General features: G+C 51.0%; 1 protein-coding gene across 1 annotated transcript; it reads right to left on the bottom strand.

The window, feature by feature from the left end:
* Positions 1–1,063: 1,063 nt before the first annotated feature.
* SLC45A3 (solute carrier family 45, member 3) lies at positions 1,064–8,149 on the bottom strand. The gene is made up of 4 exons (XM_009706569.1): positions 8,002–8,149; positions 6,904–7,737; positions 5,103–5,368; positions 1,064–1,519 (listed from the first exon to the last, which is right to left on the bottom strand). The coding sequence occupies exons 1-4, from the start codon at positions 8,147–8,149 to the stop codon at positions 1,064–1,066; spliced, it is 1,704 nt and encodes a 567-aa protein (XP_009704871.1).
* Positions 8,150–17,307: the final 9,158 nt, after the last annotated feature.

The following is a 17,307-nucleotide window of genomic DNA, read 5'->3' as shown; positions in this document are numbered from 1 at the left end:
TGAGGGAAAACAGACACAGCCAGCGACCAACTCCAGGTACCTACTACAGCAGTGACTGCTGCTGAGTTCAACTAATTGTCAGCGGACAAGCAACTCCTCCAGCTTCTTCAGGCCTGGTACGCTTGTTCCCAGGTAGCCTTGTTCTACTTCATTGTCACAGGACTGAAAACCCTCTGAGAATAGATTTTCCTTGTGATATGGCAGCATCTTTTAGGGGCTAGGTGTGGAAGACAAGAGTCTAGATCTGTTAGGGGAGAAAGCAGGGGGCAGTTCCAAGTGCTGAGGAGTGAGAGGTCAGAATTACTGAGAAATGTGTGAGGAAAGCTACAAACAATGATTTAAAAAAAAAAAGTCCTTTCCATCTGATGAAACTTGGTACATAGGTAAAAGATAAGTCACCTTTTGGAACTGGTCCTAATGAAACGTTACTTGTTCTTCCAGAACAAGACATAGTAACTTCTCTCCTAAATGGGTTCTCCCAGTCAGAACAGAGGTGGGGAAGGACGGATGCACGTGTGCACAGGTATGCACTCCCTTTGCTCCATGGCCAAACCTTAGCCACCCATCTTTTTTTTCCCAACAAAATCTCCTCCCAGTGTCCTATTTGCAGAAGTATTGCTCAAGAAGTTGAGTAAAACTACAACAAGCAGGGGAAGAGGATAAGCTGTAACTAGAAAACAGGAGAGCCAATGATTTCTCCCCTCCCCGTACCACTGCTTCTCCTGCTCAGAAAAACGTGACCCGTTATTAAAGGAAAAGTCCATTTCCTTTCCCTCCCGTGTATAACCCCCTTTGGTGCTGGCTGTGCAGTGCTTTCTTTTGATAAAGGCACCTTTGGAAAGCACTGATGGCCCGAAGCACAATGCCCCGATGCCTCATATTTACACCTGAGATTAGCCCTGCTGCATCTCTCCCACCCCCAGCCCCAGAACTACCTCCCAGGGCTACAGCAACAGCACGGGGAGAGCAGGTGCCACACGAGGCTTCCCACAAGTGGCCATGTGAACACACATCTCATTTTGCCACGTGCAGGCACCCGCATCCTGCCCTTGTGCCTGCCACATCACACTGAATACTTCGCCATGTCACTCTTATCAAAGACAACTTTGGTTGCAAAGTAAATGGCTACCAGGCCAAAGCCAGCAGCTGACACCATGTAGGCAGTCACTGACTGCGTAAACTGGACGATGGACCCCATGAAGAGGGAGGGGACAACCTGAGAGAGGAGGAAAGCACTGTCCAATATAGCCAGGTCCAGGCAGATCCCTCGGCCAGGAGCCACCGAGTCTGGTTCGCCCACCATCATCATGAGTGAGACGTCACAGGAGGAGCTGACACACAGAGCCGAGCTGGCAGCTGGAGGAGAGGAGGAAGCAGAGGAAGATGAGAAGAGGCTCCCAGCATGTCCATTCTGGTAAGGCAGCTTCTGGCCAGAAAGGAGGCCTTTAGTGAAGGCTGATTTCTTGTCCAATCGTGCTGCATCTTCCTCCTCTTTGCTCTTGTATTTATGCAAAAATACCTAGGGGAAAGAAGGGGGACAAATGAGGAATGAGTCGGTAGGGTGGAGCCCAGCAAATGAGGTGAGGGGCAGAGACGGCCTCGTTTTTTTGTGCAACAGAGCAAAACCACTCTGTGCTTTGTGTGCATTGGGTCAGGCTGTTAGAGGTGGGGAGTGCCTGCAGTGAGCCTGGTCCACGTGAGATGGCCTCCAGCAGCCAGCCTGGCTTTTCCCAACTGGCACAGGATCCAAAGCAACCCTGACTCACCGGGGGAATGTGGCCAAGTGGTGCCTTTGCTGTGTTAAAGGTCTGGGGCTCAGCAGACTGCTGCAGCCCAAAGCCAGTCCAGGCTCTGCCTGGGGACATTTTGTGCTGAGCCCTGCGTTGTCACCTCCTCACTGGGTGCCAAGGGAACCTAGGCACCAACTGTAGCTCACCTCATCCTGAAATCAGCTGATGCACACTTGCAGGACAGGAATGAAGGGCCAGAGCCACTTTGGACATATCACAAAGCCAGACAGTCCACTCCAGTGCAAGCAGAAGTGTTTATAAAGTGGCAGACTGGGAACCCAGAACTTTCCTGCAGAAGAGCTCAAAGGGCAGACAAACAGTTCAGAGCCCTGGATGCATGGCCACTTCTTAATATCTTGGATACTTAAAAGTGACACCAGCTGAGATGGCACAGTGCTGGGAACTCAGGCAGGAGCTCTCTTCTCAGCGCTGCAACAGACCATGCATGCATGACCTCAACTGAGTTGCTTCATCTGCCTGACCTCAGTCTCCTCACTCAGGCTAGAAAAGGGGTCTCAGGGAAGAAAAATCTTTTTCTTCTCACACTTTTTTGCCCTACTCTGCTCAAGCTGTGAGATCTCTGGGGCATGGCTCACTCAAGCAGTATTCACACAGACTATGTGGATCAAAAAGCTCTCCACATTAATGCCAATAAATAATGGGCGGTCACGTGCAGGCAGTGAAAATGCTGCAGAGCTCCAGCTTTAAAACTCCAGGGTGTTTGCAATTATGCACAACCACTGGTCTGCATGGAGTAGAGCAGATAACGAAGGACATGTTAATCCATTATCCGCATGGTGAGATTGAACAAACAAAGAAACTAAAAAAGGAAAAAAAAGCACCTGTTTGAGAGCAGAGAGTACTGTACCCATCTGCAAGGCTCAGAGGGGCTTGCCTGAACCACCCTGCCTTTCGCAGGAGGGACCCACTCACAGAACGACAGGAGGGAACAGCTGGTGCAGGGGTGCGGGCACTCCAGCTCCATCACAGGCCATCCCAAAGATTTCAGCAGTCTTGGCACTACACCCAGCTACACCCAGCCCTGCCCCAGTGTATGTCAGCACCAGGCAGTCTCTGTTCGCGCTGCCCCAGGCCACGGCTGCAGATCTGTAGCACAAACAGTTTCAGATTCAATCGAAGCAGAGAAACCAGATGAGAACTTCACTAAACAGCAATTGTCTTCCAAAAGCTTCACCTGGGCTCTGTTCAGCTGCTCACTATAACCTTCAACTCCTGAATTCTGCCTAGGCTTATGAATTTACGCTTAAATGCACCAACCCAGGACCCTCACTTATGTTATGTGGAGCTTAAAAATCTTCCCACGTGCCTCCTATTGCCATCAGACTTCAAAGCAACTCAAAACCCAGCACAGAAAGGGCATGGTGTGAGCCAAACTAGGATGTCCCACCCAGTTCCAAGCCCTTCATATTTGACACTGACGTTCTCAGAATCCTGCTCAGCTGCTCTGAAGGCCCATGCCTTGTTTTCTTGGTTTCTACAATGATCCAGGCTAGGCTTTCAGAGATACAAGTTCTGGCAGGGGTGTTTGAATACCTAGTGTGTTTAGAATTAGTTTAAATCTACAGAAAATGACTTAAACACATACTCACAGGAATGAGCTTAGTGAGAACTCATGCTTTAGAATCACCCCTTGTAACACAGGATACAACCACAGGAGTCACTGGTGCCTCAGTCAACAGCTTCATCTCCGTCTATAGTTGATGAGGAGTGATGGGAGTGAGGAACTCGCTCTCCCTAATCTCCTGCAGAAGGTGTGAATGCCCGCCATGCATCTCACCTCTACCAATCTTTCAGGCACTGTTAGAACATGCAGATCTTTTCCTCCTGTTCCAGACAAGGTTTAGTGGCCATGCGAAGATAAGGGGGCATGCAGGAGAACAGAGCGACTTACACGGCCTGTGTAAAGCAAGGAGCTCCAGCTGAGGTGGCCATGCAGGCTTTCAGCAACAATCCTGCACAGAGTGGAAGCAACGGCCACTTTGGATGCCCCTTCCGCTGATTCACTTTGGGAGGAGTGTTTAAAGTAAAAAAAAAAAGTAAGAAAAGAGAGGGAAGAGAGGAAGCAGGAACGAGGGAAGGCAAACAAAAATTATGACAGATTTCAACAGTAAGAAAAAAGAGGAGAACAGAAACAGGGAAGATGGAGAATTTTCTGCAAAAGGCGTTTTAGGGACTACTTCTTGTGGGGTCTCCCTGCAGGCTGCTGCAAAGTACTTGGTAAAGGAAGGAGGAACTTTCAAGTTAAGGCAACAGAGAGACCAAACCCAGCTAATACCCCACACCTCATTGTACTAAGAGTGTTTCCCCATCAAGCCTTTGGCAAACAGTTGTGCACGTGGCCTTCACATTCCCAGCCTGTGGAGTTTGGTTTTCATTCCGTTGATATTATGTCCATGGCAGATCCCAGACAAACTGAAGTTCTTGCAAAGCAGAACACTCTCTCATACCCCTATTTTGACAGGGTGCCTGGCAAATTGGGACGGGTTGGTCAGAAGTATTTGTTCAATGTGAACATCTAGATGCCTGTGGTAAAAAACTCCTACTTATTTCACTGCACAGTGAACCGCTTGCCATTGGGATGAAAGAGCTGCTCTCAAACCACAAATTAATTCTGCATTTGCAGCACAAGAGAAACTCCTATTAACCCAGTGTGCAACTTGGGAACCTCCTGAGTTCTCCACAAGGATAACATCTGTGGGACGGGATTACTAGCTTTTGTGATGGTGTCAAAAGTTTCACAACGTTTATTCTTCTTGGAGCTACAGGAATAGGAAGAACCTCATTTTCCATTTTACTGATCGTCATGCTATGGACAAAAATTGGAAAGCAGGACCTCTAAGGGCTGAAAATTTTTGATTTTTTTAGCACCTCATGTTGGCAGTGCTGCAGATGTGACTCGGTTGCAGAATGCACACAGGTATAACTAACCTGCATCAGTTTCCCTAAAAATACACAGAATACAGAGGAACACATGACATCCCTTTTGATAGTCCAATTCTAGCTGATTTCTCCCATCTTACCCATTCCCCACTTTTAAACATTGCATAATGCTTGTAAGCAGGGGCTGCTTAAGGAAGGAGATGCTAAACTCTCTTATCTCCCCCATTTCCAATGTATCTTCAGAGAAGACACAGCCTGGAGACAAGAGACACAGTGGAAATCCTTTGCATACAGGCATATGTTTCTCTTCCAGGGGCTGAACTGACTGTACCAGCTACAAGTGGCACAAGAGGCTGGCCAAGCTGTTGTCACAGCTACCTAGGCACATTGCCCTCTGGAGCAGATCCCTACCTGTTTTTCATGATGATACAGTGATGCCAGTGTGTATGGGAGGATCTGGAGGGCAGAGAAGGTGAAGCCTGTCAGAGCAGCTGAGATGGTAACAACGATGACACTGTGGGAAAGGCACATGACGAAGGCAGCCACGGGGAAGAACACCACGCTGGCCAGGTAGACCGCCCGCGTCCCAAACTGCTTCACCATCCGGTCCATGATTGTCGAAAAGAAGATGGATGTGATGCATTGCAGGAAGAGGCCCAAACTACCCATCCGGACACCTGCAGGCAAGCAGAGGTGGTGACAGACACTGCCCTGACTGCACCCAGGCTTCACACAGCCAAACACCTTTGAGCCCCCTTCCTGCTCCTTCGGTGCCCAACTCAGTACAGTCCACGCAGAGCGTGGCACAGCCACAAACAGCCCTGGCAACCACATGGCTGGGTCAGGAAGCAGAGCACCATCACCTCATATATCCCAGGGTCGCACCAGCCAGACTGCAGCTCCCACCCTCCACCAGCAGTGAGTATTTCCTACACATGCTCCTGGGCACCCCAGCCTAACCAGAGGAGCAACAGGAGATAGGAATCCAAATGCTGTTCTTGTCTTTGGAAGTAGTTGTTCGCACCTTCCTACTCTTGACTCAGAATCTGTCACCTGCTCATGAACCAGGATCTGTTGTTATCTGATACCAAAACCAGCAACAGAACAAAAGGAACAAGGAATTGTGCTTAAGCCAAGGTAAAGTACACAACATCCACTAAATGACTGCAGTATCCGGCAGCAATCCGGACCTTACCCTTTGCAAAGATCTATCAGATTTCAGGGAATTAAAACCATTAACTCTTTGGAGCAAGGATCATTACTCAACACGTTTCTGTGACAGCTAGCACAATGGAGTTCTGACCTGCTGGAAGCTATACAGTGCAAGTGTTAAATAATAATTAAGCTCCCTCTAAGTTAAACAGACACTCAGCACAAAGAGGCAGTGTACTGCAGAGCTCACGGAGCAGCAAGTGGAAAACTCAGAGGGCAAGATATACAGCTGGAGGAGGAGGGCCAGGAAGGTGGCTCCGAGAATAAAAGACTTAGGTCAGGTAGAGGAAAAAAAGGGCTAGGCAACAAGTCAAGGCTCTGGCACAACACATCAGGCAAGACGGGACAGCAGGCAACAACAGTAAGCAGATAAAGTGCTGCAGCAAGCAGTATCCCACAATGTGGATGTAGCAGCTACAGACTCCAGTGGTGAGCACTATCAGAAAGCACTGGAGAGAGGAGTGAGAACTGGGAAAGCTGCTCAAGGGTCCCCAGATACAGATGCAAGAAGGGAATCTCACAGTAGCATGAAATAAAGACACAGCAAAGCCCACCTTACTGCTACTGAGCACATCCTGGCTTTCCAACCTCTGCTCTCCAAGAGACGAGGAGCACCATCACCCCTCATTTAAAAAGCAGTGAAAGGACCTCGCAGTGGCAACCACAGCTTGCAGACAGAGCCGGATACGTCCTGTTCAGCGCGCAACCTGCCAGACCGCTCTGCCACTTAACAATTGAGCCCCAGGCCAGGGCTGCACTGCCAGACCTAGTTCTGTGCTGGGTAGCTTGGAGGACAAAGAGGTGTTTCCCTATTTGGTTCACTATGTAATGCTCTGGGGGCCACGGGGGGATGTTTTCCTGACTCATCTGCAGAAAGTCTAGTTTCCTGTAATGTTTTTTTGCATTACTAACAGAGCTGAGCCCATTCCTAGCTCCCACTAAATGCTCCTGTCCTAGGGAACAGGTGCTGCAACCTCAGAGCAGCTGGCTCACTTCTCACCTTCATCATAGTGGCGTCTGGCATCCGTGCCTGGCTTGGCTCTGGGGATGCCATGGTACAGCCCTTCCCCAACAAAGTCTGTGTAGAACAGCATGAAAGTCATGAGTGCCATCCAGCTGCAGAGCTCGGCCACAAACAGGCGCCGGATGACCTTGGGGATGCGGCAGTAGAGGCTGTGAAGCCGTGGCACCAGCGTGCAGAGGTTTCTCAGGGCATGCATGATGTGCCTGGCCTGCAGGAGACATGAGCTCCTGGAGAGCTGGCAAGAGCAGCAGGCAGGAGGTGAGGGCTTAGGGGAAGCGTCCTTCAGCACTGGGCGATCCAGAACATCCGCCTGGGTGGCTGCCTCCTCTGTCACAAAAAGTGTGGCCAGCACACAGCCGAGGAAAATGATGGCAAGGAGGCTGAAGAGGCAGGTCTCCTGCCCTCCCAAGTATGGGGCCAGAAAGCTGCCGCCCCAGTCAATGGCTGGAAGCAGGTAGCCAATGCAGCCCCCCAAGCTGATCATGAAGGCATACATGGAGAAGGCCTGGCGGCAGTTGTCTGGCTCCTGGAAGAGGTCTGAGAGCAGGGCCTCCAGCGGAGTGAAGCAGACCTGGCCGCAGAAATCCAGTAACCCAATGCCCAGGATGAGGAAGGCAATCTCCAGCGGGCGAGTGTTGAGGGCAAACAGGCTGGCCAGGCTGCTGGCATGTGGGATAACGAAGAGGCTCAGCAGGACTCCCAGGCAAAGCATCCAGATGAAAGGTCGCCTTCGGCCATAGCTGCTGTGCCAGTGGTCACTGGCAGATCCGATGAGTGGGACAAAAACCAAGCCAAGGACAGGTCCTATCCCTGGAAAAGAGAAAGAGGTGATGTTAGGGGGACAGATCTGGAGGACACTGGTCTGTATGCACTGTCAAAAAAGCCTGGGATGTTTCAGGAACTCAGTAAGCTTCATTGGGTTACAGCCCCCTCCTCCAAACACAAGGCTGCCCTTGATAGAACAGCAGCCCTGCAACCACCCTGCAGAGGCAAGCCTCCATGCCCTTATTTGCCCCTGCCCTCCAGACTCAAAGAGGAAACAAGTACCTCAAAGATGAGAGAAAAACTGCCTACCCAAAACCATGGTCATGAACTTCTCCTCCACACCCACTTCCAACAACAGTGGAGGCACGTAGGTTATCCCTGCAGCCAGGCAGACCTCCAGGCCGAACGTCAAGGAGTTGACCAGCAGAAGCTGGGTCTTGCGGTTGTGGAAGAGCATGCCGACGCAGGCTCTCTGAGCCATGCTGGCCTGACACCCCTTACTGACAGAGGGCTGTGTTGCTCCGGCTGTGGCACTCCCAGGGATGTCCCGCAGGCAAGGTCTGGAGCTCCCCTTCCCGGTCTGCTGGACAGATGCTGCCTCCCATTTTTAGCAACAGTGAATGAACTGTCTTTTCCTCTTCCTCTTATTGCAAGATGTGGCCCCAGCAATGTCGAGTCCGGGCGTGGGCAGGCAGAGATCCCACTCCAGGCTTCCCCTTCTGCTCACATGCTGTGTTCTGAGAGAAGAGAGAGCTTGTTAGACACAGCAGGGTCCAGGGCAGGGGAAAGGGCCAAAACCAGGTACCACACAGACACCTCATTGCTGAAAGAGACAGTCCCCATCCCAACAGGCTTGCAGGCACAGGAAGATGAAGAGAGGACATATGGGAGAATGGCAGGCTTAAAAGGCACAAACTATGTTGATGCCAGGTTTCTCTCCAAGGGCTTGTGACAGGTGAGATAGGCACCTGTCAGACATGGTTTGGGAAAATTCAATCCTGCCTTCAGGCTAACGGAGGTCTAATGACCTCTCAGTGTCCTGTCCAGCCTCATCTTATAGATGGGCAGCTGTAGCAGAGAGATAAAGGATTTAGGGTCCCCTCTCCCACTGAAATCAATTAAGAGTCCCGTTTGAGGATCAGGGCTGCAAGCACTTGCCTGCAGTCACACGGGGTCATCTCTAGAGACCTACACCACTGCCTAATGACCGGGGCATCTTCCGTGCTGCTCCGCAGGCTTCCAGAGAAGCAGTTTCACCCAAATCCTGTCTCCAGCCCCTGAGATGGGGCACAGAGAACAGATGGTGCCTCCATGGAGTTTCACAAACAAACCTGACCCACTTTAGCCTCATCTAACAGTGAATGGCAATTACCTTACTCATTAGTCTGAGTCATTTATTTGTCCTGTTAATAAGCTCCCTCTCTCCAGCCTTTTAGAGGAGAGAGGCCAGCAGATCAGGACAGGGGCTAAGCAGCTAAGGCAAGAGTAAGCAGATAGCCTGCCACTATGTCAATCTACAAACCAAAGAAAACCTGCAAGGTTTCCAGCACCCAGTCCACCAAACTGCTGTTCTGCTAAAAGTGTCTCAGGAAGACGGTATGTAGTTATTCCGTGAAAGGTAGAATGGGTTAGCAAAACATTAAGCTCCTTCACAGACATTGATTCAGGAGTAAAACAAATTGCTGCCTAATTCTCAGGATTTGTGTGCTCTGACCTCTCACCCTAAATGAACCACAACTGAGTTTCTCTGTGGGGACAAGGCATAACAGGTCCTGTTGGCCTGAATGTGCTTCAGCTTATGACCCATTTCTGGACTGTGCAGCGTGCTCCCAATTTGCACAGAAGCTTCTGCCTCCTGTCCCACCACAGCGCAGCCCCCAAGTCCTTTGGGTCCTTTGGATGAAGGAGGCTGAACAGAATGCGAGACATGCAGGCAGAGGAGTTTATCTCCACTCGCTCCCTCCCTGGCTGCAGGGAAGCTGTAACTGTGTACCTGCCTGCACACCCCCTCCATGCCAGAGCAGCGAGCTGGTACACACCTTCCCTTACTTAGCTGCAGAGAGTGAACCCATCAGAAGAGGTGAAAATCTAGTCTTGCAGCCCAGTCCCCCTCTAAATTCTCTGCCTCGATTACAGAGGCGAGGAAAAAGCTCCTACAGGGAACATCTCCAGGCCAACACTCGCCTTCCTCTGCAGCAGCTGCGGCAACCAGCGCTGGAGGCCATGCCTGGCAGAGTGGGTCAGACCCCGCAGAGCTGGAACGGCTGCTTGTCAGAGGGCCGAGGGGGATGCAAAGTGTGCACGTAGGAGAAGCCGCTGAACCAGCAGTGTGCTGGACCACAGCTGTGCCACAGCTACAGTGGGCAGAGATAAAACTCCACCTTATCACCAAGCATGGTGCAAATTCGTGTCCCCTAACTTCACAGAGCACATGCGTTTGACCTCCCTCACTGCACAAGCGTTAGCAGATAGGTACAGTTGGGACAGGTTCTGCATTCTCACTTTTCTCTTTCTTCTCCTCTTACTATCAGCCAAATAACCCACACGCAGATGACCGGCTGAAGCTGGAAGTGTGGCAATGAGGTTTTTACAAAGATGCAAGCATTGCGCTCTGCCTCTTGCTGCTGCAGAGGAGAGGCACCACTCCTGAGCTGAGGAGTTGACAGGCTGCCAATTACACACAATAACTACTGATTATTTTCCTTCCAGGATCCCTCACCTTCCCCCTCCACACTCACTTAGACCTCCACTGTCACAAAAGATATCTCCTTTTAGCAACTGTGAACATTTAAATGACTTGCCCAAGGTCAAATAGCAAGCTAACGGCAGAGGGGGAACAGCAACAGTTTTCCTTTAATCGCTAGACATGGCTTCAAAGGAATACTCAGAGGCCCCAGATATGCTCAGCATTACTTCAGATGCACTCGATCTGCAAGGAAGCGATTGGGGGCAGCAACCACCTTTCTTAGATGTGGCCGAGACACAGGATGTCTCAGCCTTGTTCGTTTATGATGGGTGCCCAGCTGGCTGACAGCCTTGGGATAGGAATTTAAGCTGCAACCCTACAGCTCCAGCAGCACAAGTCTTGGTGCTGTTAGTTAGAGGAAGCAGTCTCAGAAGCCAAAATTAACTGAGCCACCATCACTCTAATCTAGACCTGGAAGGGAGATGCAACGTCCACTGTCTGTGGTAGTCCAGGGTCTGGAGGGTTTACAGAGGGGGACTTATCCCAAGGTAAACCCCAAACATGAAGTAAAAGATGTCTCACACACGCACAGAGAAAAAAAATCGGTTTTCTTCCGTTTTATCACAGTGACATCTCTAGCAATGGGGAAGAAGCAGAAATCTGTCCATCTCCCCAACCGCCTGAGAATTTCAGGTTTGAGGCAGAGAGGCTGAATTTCTTATCAGAAGATAAGAAAAGACCTGTCTCTTCCCCCTTCCACACCCTCAGAGGGTTTTAAGGAAAAAATAAATCCCAGTGTACCCAAAAGCAATACTCATGCACAGCCAGAAAAGTTGCCAACAGCAACCAAGTTGTAGATACAGTTGCAACAGACCATGAACCCTCTTCTGTGTAAATCGCGTCTTGTCCCAGTATCCATCAATTACTTTTTAAATTTTGTTTGCAGAATAGAGAGAGATGGATTGGCTTAGCTGCAAAGAAATGCCAGTGCAGACTAGGAAAATCATCTGTAAGGACAGGGGCAGAGGGATGGAAAAGGAAGATTTAGGAGGCTCACAGGAGCCAGGCTGAAAGGAAGCCAGAAGCCAGGACTCACCTCCTCCACACAGCACAGTGACAGGGTCCCTGGGAGCCGTGTTCCCCAAAGCCAGCCCAGCCCGGGTACGGAGCACTCAGGAAAAGCTACTTAAGTAGTTTGCAGACAAGCAGAGGTGGAACCAGCTGCAGGTACACACCGCGGGTTTGGTTTCAGGGCCCTCCCTGCCTCCTGATAACACGGAGCCCTGGCGTGTTATTAGCACCACAACCACGCCTGGGCCCCTCGCAGAAGGTGCTGAGCAAACACAGGCTGCAGGCACCAGCCCTGTGAACCCACCGATCGCAGAGTGCTTCGCCCCAAACCAGCTCAGAAGAAAACTCCAGGTCTGGACTCGCATCTGAACTTTGCCCAAAGCCCTGCCCTGGTGTTAACATTGGTCACCTTCCCTTGCTGATCTGCTGGCACTTGACAAATAGCCAGTAGAGAGAGATTTAGTATGTGAGATTATTATTTTCTTTTTTAAAGACAATGAGATGTCCCCTGCAGCTTTGCAGGTAACAATCTGGCTCCAAATAACAGTCCCAGCAGCAAGACCAAATGCTTCATGTAAACCACTAATCTCTTCCAGGACCTGGCAGACTATGCAGAAGGACTGATACGGCACTGGTGCTCTGTAACTTTGTCCTGATGTGGAAGGAGTCAGTTAGGCAAACCATCTCCTAGCTGGGAGATCCTGTTCTAACAGCAGCATTTACACATCACAGCCTGTCCAGCCCAGTGGGATTTGGCATCTTGTGACGGGGAGACCTTTCACAGTCAGACCGGAGGGGTGGCTGGTCCAAAAAGCTGCATGACAGCAGACACTTCTTGCCCTCTGGCCTCAGTTTCCCCAAACTTATACGACAGGGACAGTATTTGTCCTTCCCTATGGAGCACAATGCCAAGCGCCTTGATAAGGGTAACAGCCAGCCCCCCCAAAAACGGGCATACCAGCCCTTCTGTGTAAGGATTCCTGCACATAGAAGCAGAAGGGAACCACATGTGGGGCTTTTTCACAGTTGCTCACTGAGCTTGTTGGGCCACGGGGACATCATCGGCTGCTGAGTGTTAAGGTTCTTTGCTCTTCTCCCTCCCCAAAAAGAAGTAAAGCATCCTTAAACCCAGGGTTTCTGTTTTACTTTTAAGCTTCCAAACCAAACTTTTCCTTTCCTTTCTCTGCAGAGAAACAACAGATCAACTCTGAGAGGCTGGTTCACCTGGCTGGCAGGTAGGAGGGCGGGTCCTGGGGGCAGGAGCAAGGCAGCACACTGCCGGACAAAGGCAACCCCGAGAGGAGAGGGAGAGGAAAGGGAGAGGAGAGGGCTCTCTGCCACCCACCCGCACAGAGCAGCCTTTTCAGCAACAGCAAGCAAAGCAGAAAGGATCACACCTCCTGCGGCCCTGGTGCCTCCTGCCCTCTCTCTTCTCTCCCGCTTAAGCACCCAGAAGGACAGGGAGGAAGCCCAGCAGTCTGCCTCTGTGGAGTGCAGGTCACCCAGCAGCACTAACAGGGAGAAAGGAGAAGGAGCAGGGATGAAGCCAGGGAAAGCAGCTTCGGAGAGTCCATTTCTCTAAAGGCAGTGGGCCAGCAGATTGGATTCACACATTTCCCCTACTCAGAGTTTGTTCACATGCTAGAGAAAAAGCTTTGACAAATGTTTTCCCACGCTCAACGTGGTACAGAGACACAGCAAGGCCTTGCTTGAGGAAACCCGCAATCTGAACTGGAGAAAAGCACCGACGAGGGCACCAACACGCATAGGGAAATAGGACTGACTTTACTGGTGATGTCACACGTACGGACTCGTTTACATGAGGCAACACCATTGCTGGTAGGAGTTCACTTCCCACTTCCTTTCTCTCAGCCGGCGCAGATGTTGCTCCACGTGCCCTCGCTAACGGACTTTGAACCACACCTTTCGTTTTTAGAAGAAACAAACCGTGAGACACTTGAAGAAAGCAAACTACCTGCAGGGCACTGATGGACGTGCACGAACAAAGGCTGAAAGAAGTCTCTCCTCCTCCCAGTCTCCTCAAATCTTTCCAACATAGGATCTTACAAGTAATTCCACCTAAACCATGCTTAGACAGAATGAAGATTGAGGGATGGACATTTTAAAAATAAAATTTAGGTGTGGTTACGTGGCAGAGAAAAACTCATTTATTCCTCAGAAGGATCCGTATCCTGCCACTCCATAATCCTTCCAGTCTCTCACATGGGTGCAGAAGGGACAAGAGATGTTGTTACATGCGGTAGCAGCCTCTCCGATTTATGATGGGTGTGCACCTACCCTGCAGTTCAACAGCCAGCCACAGTAATGATCAGACAACAGAGAATTAAATTCATCAATTATTTGTGACCTGTCAGGGCCCTGTAATAACCTGAGCCCTGTCTTACATGGGAAAAAACTGCCCCACAAAAGCCTTTGCCTTATCAAAGGAAAAGGAAAAGCCTTAGCTTTTTGGAGAAGCACCGGAGGCAGCTGGTACCGGCCAGTGCTGGAGGCAGGAGATGGTGCTGTGCAGGGAGCTCAGGTGGGGGCTGCTCCGGCCCACAGGTCCCAGGTGATGCAGACCCACACCTTCCCTCCCTGCAGCACGGCAGGTTTGATGTAGACACTTATTCCCCATGGACAGCAGAGAGAGAGGAGGGCGAAGGGTATTGCTAGCTGTTGGGTTTCCATTCATAACCACAACGTTACATTTCCAACCTTCCAAGGGGCTCTTTATGAATGTTATTAATTCCCTGCTCCCTGGAAGCCCTTTGGAAGAAAGGGTGGGAGAGAGCACAAGAGCGAGTGCTTAGGGAAGGGCTGTTCATACAGTGCCAGATCCTTTCACAGCTATCAGTGTCCATTCACTGCAGCTGAATGTGAAATACACCATGGAGAATAGCTCTGGCAGGCTTGCGCGGGATGAAATGGAAAACTCACCTGACCTCTCCTGACCCTCTCCCCTTCCCCCTCCCCTCCCAAATCTCCTTGACCCCATTCACAGTGTGGGGAGAGGGGAGTGGTCATTAAGCAGGGATGGGAGAACGGCGATTTATTTAGTCTCTCTGAATTAACTCTGCGTTTCCTTTGAGCTCAGGGGCTCCATTATATCGGCCTCGGCAGCTCGGCTTAGGGAAAGAGCAGCAGTGGGTGGGAATCCCCTCAGATGAGAACAAGGAAGGCCCAGGCACCCCAGCCCAGTTAAAATTCCCTCCTTCGCCCCACAGTGCAGCATCCAGCAGCCCAGACACCAGGATGTATTAATCCAGGACAAATGCTAGATGCTGCAGATGTGTCCAGAGTTAAGGGAAGGGGCAGGTCCCCACAACATCTCAGAAGACCTTCCACGCAGTTTGGTTCAAAGGGAGACATTTCAATTTGTCAGGAGCGGGGGTCAGTTCTTTCCTGCCACGCTGCAACTGCTTCTTTGCAGCACCTACAACGCGATCATCCTGCTTTCAGGGCTACCTAAAAGCCAGAGCTTAGTTCAGGCCCTTTAGTGCTCGCTGCTCTCCTGATGCACAGACTGATCCCTGGCCCAACACACACATGCGCCGAGACTGAAGGCAGTTCACTACCGTCTCCATTTTGTGAGCTGAAGGCAAAGAAAGAGGAAGGGGTCAAGTTTTAAGCATCTGCAGCTAGCACCTGATTTTCAGAGGGCTGCATCCCCCACCTTCTGGGGGCCACTAAACCAGACTGCACCCATTCAGGTGCTGAGCAAAGCTCTTGTCTCCCATAACCACCAAGCCACTCACCCTCACTGCAGACGGCTGGGGCTCACTGAGATGGAGTTTGAGATGCCATCTCAGGTCCTGCCAGGTTCCTGCTGCCTCGACCACCGAATGCAAGTCATTTCAGAGCTACCAGGATACATCCGTGACTGCCAGGGCACAGAAGTAGGGCACAAGCCACCCCGTGACCTTCCCTCTACCTTTGGCCCTCTGAACCTGGGAGGCTGGTTAGTCCTGACAGTTAGCAGGGTTGGGCTGCTCCAGAGCCAGCCCAAAGGACTGGTTCCTGTCTGCAGAAGCTTTGGGAGGCATTTTTTCTTGATATCAGTTCCTTCAGGTAAAGGTGAGGTGCATCTGTGAGGGCAAGCGACTGTTGAGTGTCTTCCGCGTTTTACAGTAAGCAGCAAGGGCATGTGAAACAGGTCACTGTTTGTCCCACATTCATCAACTGGATAAAGCAAAGGCGCCAGGGAAAGGTAAATGAAAGCCCCTATGAGATGGATGAGAACTTAAAAATGTTTGTTAAGAATGGGAGTTAGGAAAGAACGCTTTCCCCACCTGGCAGGCTAACAGCACTGTCCTTGCTCTGCCTATTGTACAGAGAGGATGCTTTCCAGGGTGGACAAAGATCTGTCCCACTTGTCCTTCACCCTGCATATTTGTGGTATCTCACGCTCCTTTCAGGAGCTGTGCCAATAGCTCTATGGATGCTTTATCCTCACCCTGCAACACGAACGTCAAACAGACAGCAGGGCAGACCACAGGCTCCACTGACCTCCTGTCCCACAACCTGCTTCTTCCTCTGGCAGACAAAGGAGTTGCTCCTGCCAGGAGCCTTTCTCCCAGGCTTTGGCTGCCTTAGCTCCCGTGCCCACCTGTGTGACCAGCGGAAAAGATACAGCAGCAAAGAGTGGCCAGTTCCAGCCTCTCCTCCTCCTCCTCCCCTCACCCTTACAAACAGGAACCGCCTGTCTGAATAAGAAGGTCACTGACTCAGCAGAGGCCACACTGATGCTTTTGGAGCTTGCCCCGCTTCCCAAAGGGACCGACACCAGCCCAGCGCACACTGCGATGCCAGCGGGTGTCATTAACTCTCCTGCAGTTGGCAGGCGTCATTGCCACGTTAACCCGGCGGCAGCAACATGCGTCAGGCTGCCTGCAGATCCTGCTGCAGTCCAGGCTAGGAGGAGCGTGGCCAAGACAGGGTGCAGAGAGGAGCTGGGCGCTGTGCTTTCTGCTGACAAGAAGGGGTCAAGGCTGAAGGGCTCAAACCTTGGCTTGCTGGTCTGTAGCTCAGCCCCACTTCCATCAGGGACATCACAAGAGACGACTGCACTGGAGGGCCAAGTTCAGCTGTGATGCGATGACGGACTGAGTGCCCCAATAAATATCCCATAGCTGAGCTCGGCTGCAGAGGAATCTTCAGACTGCGCTGAAGGAACCGCAGTGGGACTGCTTGTGCCTGCCACATGGTAGGATGGTCTCGCAGCTCAGGACTGGCACCTAATCACCAAACTTCATTAAGTACACGGAAGCCTCACACACTCCTGAACACACTTAACGCAACCAAAGAAGAAGCATTTTCTGCCTCCGCTCTCAAGAGCCTCACTCCTTCTGGTCACCTTTTCCTGAGTCGGTGTCAGGTCTGCTATAAAAAACTCAAGACCCCCAGACAAGGTTGGCTGGCTCTACATCAGCTACAGCTTTGTTTTGCTACTGCATGACCCAAGCTCTTGCTTTTATTCATGAGAGGAGTCCCTGTTTTGGAGCAGGAGGGGAAATAAGAGATGATCTGGTTCTGCTTTTCACTTGAGCTTATTTTTGGTGTTTAAATACTGTGCCCATCACCCTGGCATTTGGTCTGAGTCAGCCTCTCCCCCACCTCTTCTTCGGTTTTTATTATTTTTAGCAGAAGAATAAAAATGTAAATTGAACTGGAAAGGGAAAAAATAAGCCCCCTCCAGGTGCCCCCCTTCTCCGCAGCGTGGTAACGGGCACAGATTATATCCGGCACCACATGACCAGGGCCCGTATTTATATGTCAGTGTGTAAAACCTACCCTGCTGAGCCGCCTTTTCTCTGCCTGAGGCTGGGGGCTTCTGCTACGCGTCTAGTCAAACAGGT

The sequence above is a fragment of the Cariama cristata genome, unplaced genomic scaffold, assembly GCF_000690535.1.
Source record: "Cariama cristata isolate BGI_N322 unplaced genomic scaffold, ASM69053v1 scaffold16450, whole genome shotgun sequence".
Taxonomy (NCBI): domain Eukaryota; kingdom Metazoa; phylum Chordata; class Aves; order Cariamiformes; family Cariamidae; genus Cariama; species Cariama cristata.
This window is presented reverse-complemented; position numbering and strand designations above follow the sequence as displayed.

What these genes read in the sequence shown, in the direction of transcription:
- SLC45A3 (XM_009706569.1), bottom strand. Translation starts at nt 8,149, where the DNA reads ATGCTCTTCCACAACCGCAAGACCCAGCTTCTGCTGGTCAACTCCTTG. An exon ending in GTTCATGACCATGGTTTTGG is followed by an intron (nt 7,738 to 8,001) that starts GTAGGCAGTTTT and finishes TCTCTTTTCCAG; the next exon opens with GGATAGGACCTGTCCTTGGC. An exon ending in CAGACGCCACTATGATGAAG is followed by an intron (nt 5,369 to 6,903) that starts GTGAGAAGTGAG and finishes GCTTGCCTGCAG; the next exon opens with GTGTCCGGATGGGTAGTTTG.